At 41.4% G+C, this 19,984-nt stretch overlaps 1 protein-coding gene across 1 annotated transcript in view; it reads left to right on the forward strand.

Moving 5' to 3' along the window:
- Positions 1 to 6,277: 6,277 nt before the first annotated feature.
- The window catches only part of MCUB (mitochondrial calcium uniporter dominant negative subunit beta), a 95,217-nt gene continuing 81,510 nt past the window's right edge, over positions 6,278 to 19,984 (forward strand). Inside the window, 1 exon segment of the mRNA XM_082389181.1 lies at positions 6,278 to 6,484. Coding sequence (XP_082245307.1) covers positions 6,389 to 6,484 — 96 coding nt within the window. The 5' untranslated portion in view covers positions 6,278 to 6,388.

Below are 19,984 nucleotides of genomic sequence, written 5' to 3' on the forward strand. Positions count from 1 at the left end.
TCCCACTATATCCTTTAGGCTTATTTTTGCTGTTTTTATAGCTTCTTAGATTGTAAGCTTAGTTTACTTTCAGACTTTCCTGTTTTCTAATAAATGCATTTAAGACTATACATTTTCCTGAGTAGTGAACATTTTGATATTAAGTGCTTTCATTGCTATGAAGTTTTAAAATAGTTCTCAATTTCCACTTATTTCCTACTTAATCCATGAATATTTTTAATAAGTGTGTTATTCAAATTCCAATGGTAGTGATGCTTTACCTTCTAATTTCATAAATAAAGCTTATATGTTAGGAAGTTAAAAATATATTTTTGAGATTTCCTCTGAGGCCTGACATATGGTCATTATATTATGAATCTTCCCTACGAGTTTGAAAATAATATGTATTTTCATTTGGGTACTAAGTTCTTTATGACTCTAACTGTTAAAAATGAAAGCCTAGGAATATTCTTCTCTAGTTACCTCTAGAATTCAATCAGCGTAGGGACCTCCAAGTAGGATACTCGAGGGGACCCCTCAGCCAGTCCGCCTCTCCACTCTGCAATCCAGTGCTGCTTGCATCTGCAGAGGATATATGGAAGTTGCTGGATTCAGATGATTTTACAAGTAAGACCAGGTGACATAAATATAAAACTTTTTTCGTAAATAAACTTTCCTTCTACCTTGACTGACTCTAGCCCCGTTGCCAATGGTAGGCAAGTGATACCAATGGTAGATAATCCAGTATCGTTACTGGTCAGCCGATCTGTGAAAAACTGAGTTCTCAAATGATAGTTTGAGGACATAAGTGAATAACGTCTGCAAGGGCCAGTTGTATGAAAGTCAATGAGGAAATTTGGGGACCACCTTTATTAGAAGTTAAAGCACAAATCTGGGTATTCATGTCCTCATTAAGGATCTGATGCCAGGCTAAAACTAGGGTGGGGCAACTGAGGTACTTGCCTTGGGCACCAAGTTTAAAGGGGCACCAAAAAACTCAGTCATTGGGATAATATTTAAATGTAATATTTTTAAAAATCGAAATTAATGCAAAAAATTTATGATGAACAGAGTATCAAAATTGAAAATAAAGAAAGGATTTGACCCTGCAATTGATTCACCTCCCTTCACTGCACCCTAATCCCAGCTGTGGCTATGAGAAGGTCAGGTGGTTAAGCGATGTCAGAAGAGACAGGCAATGTAAGGTCAAGGTTATCTTGGGGTCTTGGAGTTGAAAAATCTTGGCATCATAGTTATACAATTCCAGGCTTGAGTTCTGACTATATGACCTTAGATAAGTTACTTACTTAACCTACTAGTTTCTTCATCTGCGATAGGGAGCTAATAACACTAATTTGTAAGGTTTTTATAATAACTAAACAAGATAACAAAGTGCTTATGCCTGGCCCACAGAGGCAGATCCAAGTTTCGTGGAGCCTGAGGTTATAGAATTTGGGAGACCTTCTTTAAGAAAAATAATAAAAAAATTAGGAATGCAAAATTGGCATGGTAATGAATATTTAGAGTGAGAAAATAAGTCATAAATAAAATTTTTTAAAGCACAAAACCCCCCAAAATAAAACATTTAAAAAAATTAGTTGCGGGCTTCCCTGGTGGCGCAGTGGTTGAGAAGCTGCCTGCCAATGCAGGGGACACGGGTTCGAGCCCTGGTCTGGGAAGATCCCACATGCCGCGGAGCAGCTGGGCCCGTGAGCCACAATTGCTGAGCCTGCGCGTCTGGAGCCTGTGCTCCGCAACAAGAGAGGCCGCGATAGTGAGAGGCCCGCGCACCGCGATGAAGAGTGGCCCCCACTTGCCGCAGCTGGAGGAAGCCCTCGCACAGAGACGAAGACCCAACACAAAAAACAAAAAATAAATAAATAATAATTAAAGGTGCTAATAAAAAAAAAAAAAAAAATTAGTTGCCCCTCATATCACTGTAATACTTTTTTCCCCCCCGACAGTTTTTTGGCTACATTCCTTTTGACTGCCTTTTCATAGGGCAGCAATTTTGCAATACTTTCTATAGAGAGAATAGAAAAAAGAATAGAAAAGATAATTTTCTCTAGCATGTTGTTTTGTTTCATATCATTATAGTTTAGAAAAGTGTCTCTAAGCTTTACAACTCACTACTGGCAATGTCTTGTCAATTCTTAAAGTGTTTCTCATATGTGAGCTGTAATATTTGGAAGAATATGCCACAGACCAGCTTCTGGGCATTCATATCACATGTCGCTTCTTTTTACTAGACCCACACTCTAGTAATTTGGGGGGTCAGCAAAGTGAGAGAGCTCTGGGCACTGCAGATGGAAAGGCTACTGGGGCTGCCCTGTCCACATGGTGGCTCAGCGCACGTGGGTCACTTTGGTGCACGACACACTTCACCACAGTGTGTGGGAATCTTGGTGAGACAGAACAGTTACTCCGAGCTAGTTCATTCATATACTTACATATTAGAACCTCTTCACATTTGAATCTCTGCTTTCCCTTTTCAGAAACAAACCAACCAACCATAAACAGCTTTGTTGGTGTCATTTATATACCACAAATTTCACTCAAAGCGTACAAATGATTTTCAGCAAATTTACAGACTTATGCAATAATCACCACAAATTTCGCTCAAAATGTACAAATGATTTTCAGCAAATGTACAGACTTATGCAATAATCTCCACAATCCAGTCAATTTAGGACGTTTCCATCACCCCAAAAAAAGATTCCTCATGCTTGTTTGCCTCACTCCCAATTCCACCTCCAGCCCCAGGCAACTACTAATCTACTTTCCATCTCTATAGATTTGCCCTTTCTGGACATCATATATAAATGGAATCACATTGGTTGTTTTAAAGGCCCTTCCTGTGCCTGTTTTCCATCTCTTTAGTCCTGAGGTCTCTGATCCTTGCCCTCCAGCCCTGGCAGGGCTCTTCCTTCTCTGCATATTGTTATCCTTCCCATCTGGAGCCACAGCTCCCGGACTTTTCTCCCGGCGCATTGGTTTTAAGTTGTTCTTGCAGTATCTCTTCCCGTCTATTGGCATAGTTTCATCTATTCATTGTTGCCGGAGTCTCTCATTTAAAGCAGGTCTTGTGCTAGGCACTCTGACACAGCACCTGCCCCTGCATTTATAATTGAGCTGGAGAGCCTGATATGAGTGTAAATAAAAAGTGTGATAAGTTCTACAAAATAGACAGGCACTAAGTGTTATGGAATGGTTTGGAGTAATAGTAATAGCATGTATTGATGACTTAGGTGTCAGCAAATTTGATTTAGCTTAAGCTTTCAGGGGTCTTCACTTGCACAAGCCTTTCCCAAGGCACCTGGTGAGGCATTGGTCCCTAGCAATGCATTCACTTGGTGATATGTTTTTGTAATATTTCTAAAAGTAAAATATTTTAACTGGAATCGATTAAGACCACTGTCTCTTTCCTCTCCAACCACCCCTCTGTCACATGTCCCCTTGTGTCAGGTGGCTGAGTGGCCACGGCCATTTTCAAGATCCAACAAAAAGTAAGTTGAGTTGGAGATACATTTATTTCGGGTTTAGTGGGATAACTGTACGTGGCTCACAGTGATTTCCATGTATTATTAAGTATTGTTAACCACGCCCATGTAGGAATGACTTCCAAGAATACTCCTCTCACTTACTGCTGTGACAGAAGTGCAGGGCCAGAGATTGCACTGCAGTATGAATGTGCCCTGCAGTGCCAAGTGACCAGAGTGTGTGGCTAGTAAAAAGAAATGATGCCAAAAAAGCAAACAAAAATAACAACCAAAAACCAAAAAACCCCCAAAACAACAAAAAAGAAATGATACTTGGAATGAATGGACTCAGAAGCTACTTGTGGACTATTCTTCCAAATGTTACAGCTCAGGTATGAAAAACACTTGATAGAACTTTTGCCAAATTTAAGAACAATCATAAGAATTGACATGACATTACCAATAGTGACTTTTAATGCTTAAAAACATTTTTCTAAACTATCAATGATATGTAAAAACAAATCAGCATGCTAGAGAGAAGACATTAATCTTTTCTATTCTCTCCATAGAAAGTATTACAAAATTGTTGTCCTATGAAAAGGCAATTGAAGGGAATGTAGCCCCCAAAAAACCTGTTGGAAAAAGAGTAATAGAGTGATATAGCAGCAGATTCTGTGCTCAAAATGGACATTTTCTCCTCCTCTTCTCCATTTCTCTCCAAATAAAACTCTTCTTTCTCCGACCCCCCTCCCAGCTCTATTGAGGTATAATTAACTGACAAATAAAAAGTGTATATATTTAAATGTACAATGTGATGGTTTGATATATGTATCCATTGTGAATGAACACAAGTTGATTAACACATCTATCACCTCATAGAGTTACCTTTTTTGTTTTTTTGGTGTGGTTAGTCCAGTTAAGATCTACTCTCTTGGCAAATTTCAAGTGTATAATACAGTACTATTAACTATAGTCACCATGCTGTACATTAGATTGTTAGAACTTATTCATCTTATAACTGAAAGTTTGTACTTTTTGACCAACATCTCCTCCATATTCCCCAACTTCCTGCCCCTGGGAACCACTGTTCTACTCTCTGGTTCTATGGATTTGACTTTTTTAGCTTCCACATATAAGGGAGGTCAGATAGTATTTGTCTTTCTGACTTATTTCACTTAGCATAATGTCCTTCAGGTTTATCTATATTGTCAAAATGGCAGGATTTCCTTCTATTTTATCGGTGAATAATATCTCATTATATATATAAACAGCATCTATATATCATTTTCTTTGTCCATTCATCCTTTGTTGGACACTTGGGTTGTTTCCATATTATGGCTACCGGAGAAAAGGGATGTCTTGTACACTGTTGGTGGGAATGTAAATTGGTGCAGCCATTATGGAAAGCAGTATCATGGTTCCTCAAAAAATTAAAATAGAACTACCATAGATCCAGCAATCCCACTACTGGGTATATATCCAAAAGAAAAGAAATAAGTACCTCAAAAAGATACCTGCATTCCCATGTTTATTGCAGCTTTATTCACGGTAGACAAATCTCTTTCATTTGGAGCACTAGCATATAGAAGGAAAGGACTCAGGTAAGGTAAGTTACTTCCCCTGTGGACTTAATGTTTAATGCATCACTATCTGTGCAGGGCAACGGTATTTTGAAACACAGATGCTCATTAACACATATGAATCGGCCTTAAGTGGTGACAAAGTTTTTGCTATCATAGAAACTTGTATCTTTTTTTCAATAAAGAAAGGAGATCGTCATCAGGTGAGATTTGCCACTTGTTGCACTGTTTGCCAGCTTTGATTCATTAACTCAAGCCTCTTGCAGATTTAGCAAATAAAAATACGGGATGCCCAGCTAAATTTGAATTACAGATAATAAATAATTTAGTATAAGTATATCCCAAATATTTCATAGAAAAGTATAAGTGTGACCCATGCAATATTTGGGACATACTTATGCTAAAAATATTATTTGTTGTTTATCTGAAAATCAAATTTAACTAGGCATTCTGTATTTTATCTAGCAACTCTGTTGTAAGTAAGCTATTTGAAAGTTGGACTAGGTTGCTCTTAAATGGTTTGTTTGTTTTCACAAACAAAAAGTCTCCAAGAAAAAACATTAGATTTCCCAGCTGTCGAGAAGACAGTTCCTGTTCCTTAGCTCCTTCAGTTAAAAACGTGCTTCAAAGGAGAAGCCAATTCGACTGTGGGAGAGATCATCCCAAAGAGCTCTGGGTGGGTCACCGCACACGTCTGGCAGAGGTAGGTCTGGGGTGACCTTCACAGCGCTCAGCAATGAGCGGCGCAGCCCGCAGCCCGCACTGAGCCAACTGAGAGGTGGCGCCTTGGTGGACCTGCTTCTCTCCCTCCTTTCCTCTCAGTCCAGGAGGGAAACTTCCAGAGAGACCCTGCCTCTCTCCAGATGGCCACTCAGGCCCGCACCTCCCTGCCGGCGGGGTGGAAGGCAGCAGACGGCCCCTAGGGCACTGAGTACCCAGAATTACTCGCGAGTTTTGAATTCAAGCGCCCGCAAGGTGCGAGGAGCCCGTTCTCGTTCATTTCAGAAGGGGCTTCCCCTGGAAGAAGCGAGGCGGTCCCAGCGTCCGCGCTGCCCCTGGAAACCCGAGATGCGGAGGGCGGTACCCCCACGCTCTCTTTCTCGCCCCCTTCCCTTTTAAAATTTTGGTCGGAGGAAAGAAAACAGTCTGGCGCCCAGCTGCGTGCGAAGACGAGAAGAGAGGAGAGCGACACACCCTCCCTTTAGCCCGCCCCGCGCTGCGCTGCGCTGCGCTGCGCTGCGCTGGGAGGCGGGGGCCCGGCGAGGCTGCGCCCACCGGGAACGCCCTCTCCCAGTCGTGCGGCTCGGAGGATGGCCCGCTGACAGGGGCGGGAGCGCCGCGCCGGGCGGAATGATGCTCCGGAGGGGCCCCTGGCCCTGGCGCGCGCGGCTGCTGCAGACGCCAGGAACCCAAGGCCGAACGCATCCGCGACCGCCGATGCCCCAGGTTAAGCCCGAGCCGGCGCCGGGGCCGGGGTTGGGGAGGGAGCTGGAGGGAGGCGGCTGGAAAAGTTTGCGTGGGGCAACTTCCGCGGGAGCGAAAGCCCAGCGGCCGGGACGTTCACTGCGTTTTGCTGACTCCCCGGCTTCGCGCGCGGGAGGACCCCGACAGGCGGTCGCCCGGGCCGCGGAAGTGGGCCCCGGGGTCCAGAGTCGGGGTCACCCCCAGGGGCCGAGGGAAGGAAAGGCCAGGAAGGAAAGGACGTGCGCCGGCGCATCACCTCGGTTAAGTTGGGGTGCGGGGACCATGGGGCTGCGGCCCGGGGAGCAACACAGTTACCCCGGCAGGCAGTTCCCCCGCGTCCAAACTACGGTCTTGAATAAGTTTTTAGAGCCGTTTTGCTGTCGGCTCGATCGTCGGTGCCGAAATGGCCGAAAGGGGCTAAGAAAACGGTAGCGCGAGCAGAGTACAGCCCCGAGTGTGCATTGTCGTAGGAGAGTGGAATTTCCATCCTGAAAACCGCGAGCACCTCCCTTTCAAAGAGGGAAGACAAATTCGCGTTTTGTTCCGAGACTCGAGAGACGGGGGAATCATGAGTGTGTGCTGGTGAGTAACGGTTGGCCTGACCCAGTTGTATTGTGGTCTGTGAAGGACCGTCGCTTGGGAGGAGGGAGGAGAGTGGATGTGCACTGAAAAAGACACAGGAAGACGGGGGAAAGTACTGATTGTAACTGGGATTGTGATGGAGCCTGACAGGCGCCCAGGAGCCCTAACTCTGAGCGTGATGCGGAAAGACAGCCTTTAAACTAGAGCCTTCCAGGTGTGCGCGGTTGCGGAGGGCGTGGTTTGCGTTTTAGTTCCCAGCACCGCCCCCCCACACCCTCATAAATCAGTTTCAGATTGTTAACCGGAAAGAGATTTATTTTTTCTTCCAGTTGTGCAGTTTGAAAGAAAAGCAGAAAGTAAGCGATGTCATTACCAGTATCTTGTCACTTTCACGTCCGCTTCATTTTTTCTCTTTTTTTTCCCCCCTCCAGCTCTCTCAGGGCTTCAGAGTTTGGAATGGTGGAAGAAATGTTTAAGTGCATTTTTAAAATGCCTTCCCTGAATGTTAGAAAGGGAATGAGGAAGGGCATTTTGTTCCTTATAACTAGGACAGGGGCAAACTTCTTAAAATGTAAAAGGGTAGACTTAATAGGCTAACGGGAGAGAGAGGCTTTTTTCATTTTGTGAAATTTGTGATTTTATTATAAATGTTGCACTTTACAGTCAAAGATATACCAAACAGTAAGACAACCCAATACAAGGAACCCCCTTCACTGGACACCATTTAAACTTAAATGATTGATTCACTTTTCTGTTAAATCTAATTAACATTTTGAGTAGAATGTTTGTGGATCCTAAGACTGGCTGCTCTTTCTCAGATTATCAACTCTAAACTCTTTTCTCCATGTTTCCCACCTGATGCTATCCAGGGTAGTGCCATTGCATGCCCCAGCAGGAATTAGATACTCTTTTAAAAGAGGTCGAAAATGATACAGTGGGGCTTACTAGGCTTAATCATAGGGGAATCATCTTAAGAAGCCTTATGTTTGACTGTCTCTAATTTACAGATTTTTGTTTTAGGTCTTGACTGTCTGTGCTATTAAGTCAATTTGCTGAACCTTAGAAATAGAAATGTTTCCATCATTTCACTTGTCTGATTAAAGACCCCCAAAGAATAAAGAGAAGCTTTGAGTGTGCTTCTGTATATGCTCTTTGAAATTGTACCATAAAGAAACTGACATATATCCTGGCTGCCTAGGAGTTTTAGCTAGGGCTACTAAACCATTTTCTGCAAATCAAATTAACTGGTTGTAGGGACATCTTTCATTCTAAGGTCTCACTGTTTTGTGATTGCCCCACTTGATATGAAAAGTCCTGTGGCTAAAGACAGGTGTTATTTCCATACATTTTTGCTGTAAACATTCAGATCTCTAGAGCCTGTGAAAGCAGCAGGAAAAAAAGAAGTGATACATGTGACCTGACAGCTCATAAAATCCTGGCTTGAAAGGACTTGTCATTAATAGTATCTCAAGTAAGCGTTCCCAATTATATTTGGCCTCTTCTGAAAGTAGGAGTGTGCCTTACAGGAGCATTTAGTGTTTTTGAAAAATAGACAATTTTTATGCTTCACATGGTAGGTGAGTAATTGCCAGTGATTTTTGGGTAGAAAAAAAGTTTGTCAACATGGGTATGTTTATTATAGCAGAATTGCTTTTTAAAGGACACATTTAGTCTGAAGCATAAGAGAGCCAGAGCACGCCATATTACCTTTGGCCAAGGCATGGCCTGGTGTCCATGGTTACGTTCCAGTCACAGAATCTCTGCTTGTCTGCAGCGCTGTGGCTGAGTGGTTGTCCCAGCAATCCACAGCTCCTGCCGGCCTGTCTTGTTCTCTAGGACGCAGCTTTGAGTGATCATGGTGCCTGATAAATTATCACTAAACAGAAAGCTCTTGCCTAATTGTGCCTTTCTTAATTTGGTTCTTCTGCTACTTAGTTGGAGAGACTCCCTGATGTGATTTCAAGCCGCCAGTACAGTATTTGGGTCCCTACATTGGCTATGTTTAAAATTTAAAAAAAATCAGGTGTACTTTGCAGAGAAGTTTGAGTGTGCTTTTTTTTTTTTTAACTCACAGAAACAAAGCATATACATGTTATAATGCCACCACCAAATGTTAAGAAGTTGTTTTCATCTTTTGAATTTAATAAACATGTCATTCTCGTTTGACACATTCCTATGATTCTACCTCATGTGTTTGTAATTGGTGCGTTGTATACTATAATCCTCGTTTCAGAGCTCTCTCCTGAGGATAGTGATTGATTTGTATGTTGGTGATCGTACTTACATTGTAGAAAAGACATGGATACTTTGGCCTCAAAGTAATTTTAGACCAGTTTGTTTATTAAATGTTAAACATTGCTACCTTCCCAGCACTTAGGTATTAGGGCTGGGTTTTTTGTTTGCTTATTTTTGTTTTTGTTTTACTTTACTGTTTATTGCAATTTAACAGTATTCTGTTTTACAGCAAACTCTAAGCTGGGAAATCATTTTGTGGCTTGGCAGATAAATATTTGTTGAATGAGGTCTCTATGAAACTACGGTAGAAAACCAGAGGCTAAATGTTGGTTAATCTAATAGCTATATAAACCAGATGTATTTACTTCATAGAACAGAAATGAGCAGCTAATTCAGTTGGTATTAGGCAACTGGGACATCTGAGGGCCAGCCCGGCCCTGCCACCACTTAGCTCCTGAACTTAGCCAAGTCATTCAGTCTACTTTGAGCCTGTTTTACTCCCTTTTCAAAACAAGATTTGTCTAAGTGGTCTCAAAAGCCCTTTCCATCTCTAAAATTGCCATTTTATTATTTTACTGTGGGTTGTAAATACTATAAAATAATAAAATATTGTCAGTGTCAGAATGTTTGTCTTAATGGTTGAAAATCCTCTTTTATGATCTTAGGCAGCCAGTAAAGTGGCAGTTTTAACTAATGATTGTAATAACTTTTCCCCTTTAAAAAGAAATTGGAATTTATTTGACATGGGGCAAGCATGGCATAATAGTATTCTCTTAGGAATTATGAATTGTCTTGCTCTAATACTTAATTCTGTCATTGCCGGTGATTTCAACTGTGAATTGTTGCTTATTCAAGAGAATCTAGCATTAGAACCCTAAAGCCATTATATAGTAGACATCTTGGCATAACGTATAGGCTATAAACCAATAGATAATAAAATAGCATTATCTTAGCTATATTCTAGAAGTATCTAATTTTTGATCCCATTTAACTTACCACAGTATTAACTTTCCTGGTTTTTAAAACAAATACCAGCTCTGTTCTCTGAGCTAGGTATTTAGACTGTGTGGTATGGGATCCCTCACCCAAATGTTTTACTAAACTTTCCTCATTGGCATACCTTTTAAGAAACAGGCCTATGAAACTTGGTAGTCAGTTAAGAGGTACTCTTTACGAGGACCCATGAAAGAAACTGCTGTGTAGTCTTAGTCTTAGAATTGGGTTTCTCCTGAGCTGATTTGGGGTTTATTATGCAGTGAGGTATACAGCCACGGGTGTTCTCTCTACACACTGGCTGCCAGAAAGCTTACGGTCAGATTTCCAACCCACCTTCTAACAAATGTTTAAGACCTTGTGACATGCCTTTTATGTATTTACCATACTTTTGGTTTCATCCTCTCTGCCTTCATTTTCCCTCCATTCATATCCTCACTCATTTTTCTGTGATCTCTTTTAAAGGGAAAAAGTGGTGCATAAATAAGATTTTATTAAATTTCAAAAATCAGCTCTTTGGTGTTCGAACAAATATGTTCTAAGTAGTTAATGGTGGAAGCGTGGCAAACCAGGCTCCTTGTTCACAGTATCCTTGGTGCTTCACTCATAGAAAGTGCTTCACACATACTGACTGCACTGAATTGAGTTAGTTGCTCTAAGAATCTACTTTTGATGCTATGGTTCTCTTTTTGTTTTAATTGAGATTTAATTGACAAATATTGTTGTCTCTTAAAGGTGGTGGTTACTCTCCTCTCACCTTTTTTCTTCTTACCACCCTCACCTGTTCTAACTCTTCCTATTTCCTTGCTACCTCCACTTTCCTCACCTGGGTAAAAATCGAGTTTGGGTCAACTACTAAGTCCCGTTAAATCTCTTAATTCTGAGTTTCCTATGTAAATTAACTCATAAATGATGTTATTTGATTTTACATCATTTTAACCTTAGTTTGCAGGAATGGAGAGCACGCAGTCCAGGCTTTTGTTTGGCAGCTCTTTTGAGGATAATTAGAGCTCAATGTAGGATTCACAGTACTGGTGAGAAATGATATGTGAAATCTGCACTATCAACAAAGTCCATTGAAGAGAATATCTCTGATTTGAGGGCCAGAAATAGGGAGCAGTGAAAAGAGAGGGGAGAGATGGAGCTAGAGTTGAAATTGTTATAGCCTGTGAGCAGAAACAAGAAGTAACATAAAACATTGAACCTCATATTAAGAAACTGACATGTACACAAGTTTTTATTGTGGCAGACTTAAGGGAGGAAAAAGTCTTCAAGATTTGACAAGGGTCACACCATGAATCTGGGTTCTGTCTGAGGGTCTTACGGTATTTACCAGGTTGAGTAGGTGGTTTGGTTTATAAAAGTGCTGTGGACACAGGTGGTAATCCTAAAATATTTAACTCCACTGGGAACTCTCAATTATTTTGTTGTAGTAGGAGTGTTTTTATAATGAATGCATTGCTCAAATCTCATTTCTGGGACCAAAAGATGGATTTGCTTATTTTCAACCTCTTAGGCATAACAATAAATAATAAATGCCCTGAACCTGTTTGGAGGAAAGAAGTTATCATTCTTCTTGATGAATTCTTGTTGTTTTTCTGACTGTGTGTGTGTTGGTGTGTGTGTGTGTTCATGTGTGGCTGTCTCTTTTGTTAAATATTTTGTTTTGGTATATGAGTTTCCCTAGTAGGGGAGTGGGCTATTTGAAGAGGGGATTTTAAAAGCTGTTGATGAATAACTTCTTTTTCCGCCAGTAATGCAACTGGAATACAAGTGTGCATTTTTATTAGAGAGACTGACAGTAATGTGGCCGTAAACCTGAAAAAAATTTTTTTTAGAAAATGTGTGCAAACAGATCAGCATAGCATTGGCCATCTAAGCCCTTGCTAGAGGATATTTGTTGTGACATTTTATAGTCTGATAACTCATTTCTGTAACTCTGCTTTGGGAATGTTTCAGATAATGCATCATGAAGCAATTTTCGTTTTTCAGGAGAAAGAATGGTTTCTTTTGACCTTGTAAATACGCTTTTGTGGGTTTGCTATTAGCGAAACCAAGGTAAGCCAGCTGTAAAACATAAGCAGCAGTTGATCCAGAAATCATGTGGCTTCATCCCTCCAATCCCACCTGCTACTCCATGCCCTGCGAGGCCCACATCCGGCCACGATGGACTAATACCTCTCCTTGTGGCTTGTCCCTGGTGGCGTTTATGATGTTCCCTGGGCAGCGTTGCCCCCGCCCCCATCACCCTCCCTCTTCACCTTCCTGAATTCTCGTCCCCCAAGGCTGAGTTCCAATACCTACCCACCCCCACCTCACCCCAGTTTTTATGTGGTTTCTGCAGGTCTCTGCCGGCAGAATTAATTACACCTTCCTTTTCACTCCCACGGTAACTGCAGTACTTCATCTTACCCTGTATTATAGTTAGTTGGGTTCATATGATTTTCCCACCTGGATTCTCTCAGCCCTTTGGTTTTTTGTTTTTTAATTTTTATTTTATATTGGTGTATAGTTGATTAACAATGTTGTGTTAGTCTCAGGTGTGCAGCAAAGTGATTCAGTTATACATATACATGTATCTATTCTTTTTCAAATTCTTTTCCCATATAGGTTATTACAGAATATTGAGCAGAGTTCCCTGTGCTATACAGTAGGTCCTTGTTGGTTATCTATTTTAACTATAGCAGTGTACACATGTCAATCCCAAATTTCTCCTTATCTCTGATGGCTTCTGCCCCGTCACAGTAGGTGCATAATAAATGCTTGTTGGGTAGAGGAATGAAGGGATAGATGATAAAGAACTGAATATCATATAGACTCCTTAATGGTGTATTCTCTTCAGGTCTGAACTTCTCAATTTCCTCTTCCCCACTGACTCTAGCCAGGGGGGCACCTAAATCGTTATTATCCAGCTTTTGTGATATGAGGCTTGAATAGTGAAGATTTTTTAAAGTTAATCAAAGTAATCTTTGTATGTATTGTATTTTCTAGTGAAAGAAAGCAGCAATCTTCAATTATATTTTGGTTAATTGTTTTGTTGTAGATATGCTTTCACATCAGGAGTTTTAAAGGACATAATCAACATAGTTTAGTGAAACATAAATTCTGTAAGGACAACCTGGCGTGTAAGTGTTTTCTTGGCTGTTCTGAAAGTGTGGTGGTGATTTAGGATGATTGTATGTGGGTAAGGCAGCGCTTTTCTCCACGGATGAGGACTTTCCTAAATGGCATTCTCAGAGTGTTAGATCATATTGGTTTTTGTTTTGTGACATGCTGTTTTGTGATTGCCAAAAATTATTAGTGTTGGTACTAAAAGCTCAGTCATGAAAACTTAAATAATTTAGAATGGTAATTTTATTTTATTTATTTATTTATGGCTGTGTTGGGTCTTTGTCGCTGCGAGCAGGCTTTCTCCAGTTGCGGCGAGCGGGGGCTACTCTCCGTTGCTGTGCGCAGGCTTCTCATTGCGGTGGCTTCTCTTGTTGTGGAGCACGGGCTCTAGGCGCGCGGGCTTCAGTAGTTGTGGCCTGTGGGCTCAGTAGTTGTGGCTCACGGGCGCCAGAGCACAGGCTCAGCAGTTGTAGTGCACGAACTAGAATGGTAATTTTAAAATCAATTATAAAAATTTTTATTTGTAAGATACAGTTTTATATTTTCCTGGGCAAAATATAAAATTAACCTTTTGGAAACCGCCCCCCCAAAAAAGGAATATAATTTTTGACATTAAGAAACATGCAGACCTTTACCTATTACAAGGCCCCCGTTACCACTGCAGAAGTGGGACATATTCCTCTAGAGCATGGAATTGCCATGAGTAAGATTATCATCCATTGGCCTTCCAGAACTTGGGGGCTGGTTAAGGGAGTGCCTTCAGGATACATAGCAAAATGTGTTGACTACCGTTGAATGTTCAAATATTGGATCGGTAAACCTGTATAGTGGTTGCCATTCATCTCTTTTACTGTACAGCCTAGAATCTGAGGTCTTTGAATAGGGACTTTTGATAAATCCAGAAGATTCATGCCACTGTCCCAGCATTTCTGGACTTTGGGGACAGAGGGGGTAAACAGGATGGCAGTGGAGGTTCCAGCTGCTACCTGAACTTGTGCTGCTGTCACCCTCACGAGCTCCAAGAGCTGGTTCTGGCTTGATTCCTCAAAATGTTTTAGCTGAAAGTTTGGCTTCTATTTCCCCCATCCTGGTGTTAGGTTCGTCTACTCTGAGATGTAGGTGCCACTTCTCATGCTTTTGGTTTTTCAGAGCCAAGCCCTGGTCTGTCGCATTTTAATTGCCCGTATTTCCCTTGTCTCTAAAGTGGGTTTCGACTCTTATCTAAGCCCTGAGATCTCAGTGGAGGAGTTGCGGTGCTTCATGCTAGGTCTGAAAGCTTGCAGAGAAGATCCTTAAAAGTTATGTGGAAGACAAGACACGTAAAAGAGATACATACATGTTCATTCACCAGTTGGCTCATGAGAGTCAAATATCAGAGACAATAAATACTAAAAGAATTCAGAGAAGAAACATCATTAGAAATTGAAGAGATGAAAAGAGGTGAGATTTTGACTAAGCTCTGAGACCAGGGTAAGGAAGGGTTTAGCAGACATATTTGGAGTAGGAAGAATGGGCATAAGCACAGAGGGTGGAATCTGAAAGGAGTTGGGGGTCTAGTAAGCACTCTGATGAGGCAGCAGGAAGTATTCTCTGGGAAGTGTGGTCCTTGATTTGACTTGTATTAGAGTTTTAGACACCATATTAAAACCTTATAGGAATTATGTTTATTAAATTAAACTGTATCACAAACTGATATCCTGTAGGACATTGATTCCTAGGATGTTAATAGATGTTTCAGAAAAACAAATTCCCTGTTCTTATAAGTTTGAAGAATTCTGGGTTAAGCCATACCAAGTTAGATGTGCTCCTTCACTACATACCTTTGCTAATGGGCGTTGGGACGATCTGAGAGCAGGAAGGAGGTTGATCACAGATCTCTATTACTCCACAGCATTCCTAGTAACTTCTCCCAAGAGAGTGGTCTACAGGATACAGTTTGGGGAGCACTGCATTAAAAAATTAGATTGGGGATGGATTATGTTGAAAAACACAAGAAATCCTCTTACTTCCGAGCCTATTTCCTCAGGTATAACTAATCTTGCCACTCCAGCTCTAGTGTATTGGACCATTCCTAGATACTACGTTCTTCAGCCTTCTTTGCAGCTAGCATGTGACCAAGTTCTGGATATCTCATGTGACATAGAAGTGTAATTTCTGTTCACATCCTTAATTAGGAAACTGATTTCTCTCTTCTACCTTTTACTCTCTCCCATGGGCTGCAATGTAGATGTGGAAGGGGTGAGCCAGCCTGGACCCTGTGGAGGCATATAACCCTCTAGATGATGGTGGGACAACTAGATAGAAGGGACCTGCATCCCTGGATGGCATTAATGTCCTCTTACCCTCAACTGCCTACCTACCAGAAAAACAAACATCTCTCTTGAGTCCATGTGCTTTGAGGTCTCTTTGTTACAGCAGCTTAGCTTGTGCCTTATCTTGTGCAGTGGAAGAGCAGCCCAACCAGAAGTCTCTGAATGGAAGGATTAAAGCAGAAGAGCAGGAAAAGAAAAAACAGGAGAAAAACCAGAGACATTATGAGACGGATGCTATTGGAGGCTCACAGAAAGCAGTACTACAAAAGCCCAAAGCATGGTTACTGATGGTTGAAACCTGAAGTTGAAAAACAACCAATTCGTGGCTGGAATATGTTTTATAGAGCATAAATTACAGTTTACCTTGTGCTGTCTCCACCTGCCATGCCCATGTTCTATTCCTGGTTAAAAGTCTGACCTTGGCTTCACCATTTTCGTAAATGAAACCTGTCTTGATTACTAGATGGAAATCATCTTTCCTTCTTTTTTTTTTGAAATTGAGATAGAATTGACATATAACATTACATAAAACATTAGTTTTAGGTGTATAGTATAATAATTTGATATTTGTATGTGTTATGAAAAGATCATCACGATAATACAGTTAACATCCATCACCACACATAGTTACAATTTTTTTTCATGTGATAAGAATTTTTAGGACTTACTCTTAGCAACTTTCAAATATACCGGGCAGTATTATTAACTATAGTCACCATGCTGTGTATTACATCCCCAGGACTTATTTATTTTATAACTACAAGTTTGTACCTTTTGACCTCCTTCATCCATTTCACCCACCCCTCAAATGGCAGGATTTCCTTCTTTTTATGGCTGAATAATATTCCATTGTGTATATGTACACCATATTTTCTCTATCCATTCATCCGTTGATGGACACTAAGGTTGTTTTCATGTTCTGGCTATTATAAATGATGCTGCAGTGAACGTGGGGGTGCAGATATCTTTTCCAGTTAGTGTTTTCATTTCCACTTCCCAGAAATGGAATTGCTGGATCATATGATAGTTCTGTTTTTAACTTTTTGAGGAACCTCCATACTGTTTTCCATAGTGGCTGCACCAACTTATGTTCCCACCAACAGTGCACGTGTTCCCTTTTCCCTGCCTCCTCACCATCACTTGTTATTTCTTGTCTTTTTGAATGGAGCCACTCTTAACAGGTATGAGGAGATACTTCATTGTGGTTTTGATTTTCATTTCTCTGATGATTAGTGATGTTGAGCACCTTTTCCTGTACATATTGCCATTTGTATATCTTCTTTGGAAAAATGTATACTCAGGCCCTCTGCCCATTTTTTTCCCCCATCTTTCCTTCCTGTGTCTGCCTAGTTGACTCATTTTACTACTCGTTTGGTACTTGTACACTCCCTCATATCAGGGCTTTTTGTGTCTGTATCTTACCAGCATGCCTGCTCCCCCTCATGAATATTCTTTTTCTCTGTACACTAGTAATTGCTGAAGAGTAAGTACCATATCTTTTAAATTTTTGGCGCCATATATACATGTTTATATATCTTGGTTTTTCTTATTCTGCTAGTACAGGTGCTTGTAGTGGTGCTAAATGAATGAGGTATAAGAAGATAGCTGCCATTGTCTTTCTGAGAAATGATGTTGGTCTATACCAGGTGTTGGTAAACGTTTCCTATAAAGGTCCAGAGGGTAAACATTTTAGGCTTTGCAGCCTATGAGCTGTCACAAGTCCTCGGTGTTGCCGTTGCAGTGCAAAAGCTGCCATTGAGGGCATGCCTGTGTTCCAATAAACTGTATTTACAAAAATGGCAACAGACCAGATTCAGCCCGTTTTCCAGCTGTAGTTTGCCAGCCCCTGATCTGTAGACTCTATACCAAGATTTTGGCAGTAGTAATAGAAATGTTATTTTAGAAGATGAATCTGGATTTAGTACTTCGGTGTACGTGTAGTGGGATGAGGCAAGTGAGTACGTTAATAAGGACCAGTCACGAAGTCATGGTCACTGTACATGGAGCTGAAATAACAGGACCTGGTACACTGGACAGACAAGAGGAAAAATGTGAAGACGTGTAGGAATTCCAGCGGTTTTCCACTATTAGGCTTACGTCTAACCATGAGGCCACAGTGCCTGGCACGTGAGAGAAGGAAGAGAATGGATGGCTGGGACTAAGATAATGAGCTGCTGTCTGAAATCAGGGGAGGAGTCCGAGTCCTGTGGTGAGGTCTCTTTCCTGTGGGAGAGGTGGCGTGATGGGTGAAGACGTGAAGACTTGGCTGAGTAATCTTCAAGAGGCCGTGCATTGGCCCAGGCATTTATTCCAGTAGGTTATTTCTCTCTGGAATTATTTAACCACGGGCATCATTTGTCTTTCATGTGAACCCAGCATTAGAGGTTACAGTCTTTTTTTATTTATTTATTTTTAAAAAATTTTTTATTTATTTTTTTAATTTTTATTTTATTTTATTTTATTTTTTTATTTTTTTGGCTACATTGGGTCTTCGTTGCTGCGCGCGGGCTTTCTCCAGTTGCGGTGAGCGTGGGCTACTCTTCGTTGCGGTGCACAGGCTTCTCACTGCGGTGGCTTCTCTTGTTGCAGAGCATGGGCTCTAGGCGCATGGGCTTCAGTAGTTGTGGCTCGTGGGCTCAGTAGTTGTGGCTCATGGACTCTAGAGCACAGGCTCAGTAGTTGTGGCGCACGGGCTTAGTTGCTCCGCGGCATGTGGGATCTTCCGGGATCAAGGCTCGAACCCGTGTCCCCTGCATTGGCAGGCGGATTCTTAACCACTGCACCACCAGGGAAGTCCCGAGGTTACAGTCTTTATGTATGTTTTTCCTCCATTTTCTTTCCCCAAACCTTTTTTCTTTTTTAAATGAATTTTGTTATCTCTGTTGATTAGCATAAGCTGTGCTGCTGAAACAAAAGACTCAACAGTACTTGAACTTCTGTATTCTTTAAGTCAATTTTCTCTCTCTCAGGAAATGGTTCTGAGGTAAGCTTTTCAGGTCAGCAGTAGGTCTGTTCCACACAGTCATTCAGGGACCCTAAGCTGACCAGTTCCTCTCTCGTCTTCAACACATGGCTTCCAAACTCAAAAGAGCCTGGAAGGGTTTTTTTAGGCTTGCGATAAAGGAGTAAAGGAGTAAAGGAGTGGTCGTTTTGAATACTGGTAAAGGAGTGGTCGTTTTGAATACAGCGCTGTAGTCTAGACCAGGGATCAGGGAACTTGACTGTTCTAGGAACAGAGAATGCAACCCAAATGAGAACAGATAAACCAGAGAGAGAGAGATTTAAAAAAAAAAAGTGGGAGACCTATAAGTGCATGAGGAAGTTAGACTGAGTAGATAGGATGGTGAGGAGTGGATTATCGAGAAGCCAAGAAGTAGGCTTAAGTAGGGGTGGTTGGAACCTGGGTGGGGTCCAGGTCAAACTGGGAGGTCAGCAGAGGTGAACTCTGAGGTTCCTTTCATCTCTGTGAGGTCCCTCAGGTGTACAGCCTTCGATATCCATCACAGAGTCAGAAACTGCTGCAGTCTGAGATTGATAAACCCAAACAGCTAGCTCAGAATTGATCCACTGCTGTACTTCCCTTGCTGACCACCTTGCTGACCACCTGTTACCGTCTGCCTTCCCCGCCAAGAAAAGGCTTTGGATTGTTCATAGTGTATTAGCTATTTAGTTGGGGTGGTTTGTGTTTTGGCCTTTTATTTGTATGATATTATCAATCTTTCTGTGAAGGTTTACAGGTTTAGAATGTTTGCTGTGAGGTTTTGCCTGGCAGTGACCCAGGCGTGCTGCTCATAACTGGTGTCCATTTGAGCTTTAAGCACCAGTGCTCTTTTAACAGGCTGTAGCCCTTCTTCACATATGAAAGTCACTTTATAATGAACCCAGGCAGTTTCATTTAATTAGTTTATTTAGTGGGATTGTGCCTCCATTTAATTAGTGAAGTCTGAATTCGTGCCAGTGACTAAGTTTTGTAATCGACAGTTGTGATGCCTGCAATTATGTGGAAACATCCAAGTCTAACCTCTCTTACAGAGTAATTGTATTACCTGAATGTGCCTTTGGAACTGAATTAGGGTGAAATACCTTAATATTCATAATTATCCTGCTTACTTAAAGCTATAGGATCTTAGAAAAGGTCTTCGTAGGCACAGCAGTGACCATTGAAAACTATTACTATTATATTTTGGCATGGTAATGCTCTTGGTTTTGAAACTTTAGAAAACATCTTTGTGGTCTCTGCTAGTCCTCT

The sequence above is a fragment of the Balaenoptera borealis genome (genome assembly GCF_965194805.1).
Source record: "Balaenoptera borealis genome assembly, chromosome: 4".
Lineage (NCBI taxonomy): Eukaryota > Metazoa > Chordata > Mammalia > Artiodactyla > Balaenopteridae > Balaenoptera > Balaenoptera borealis.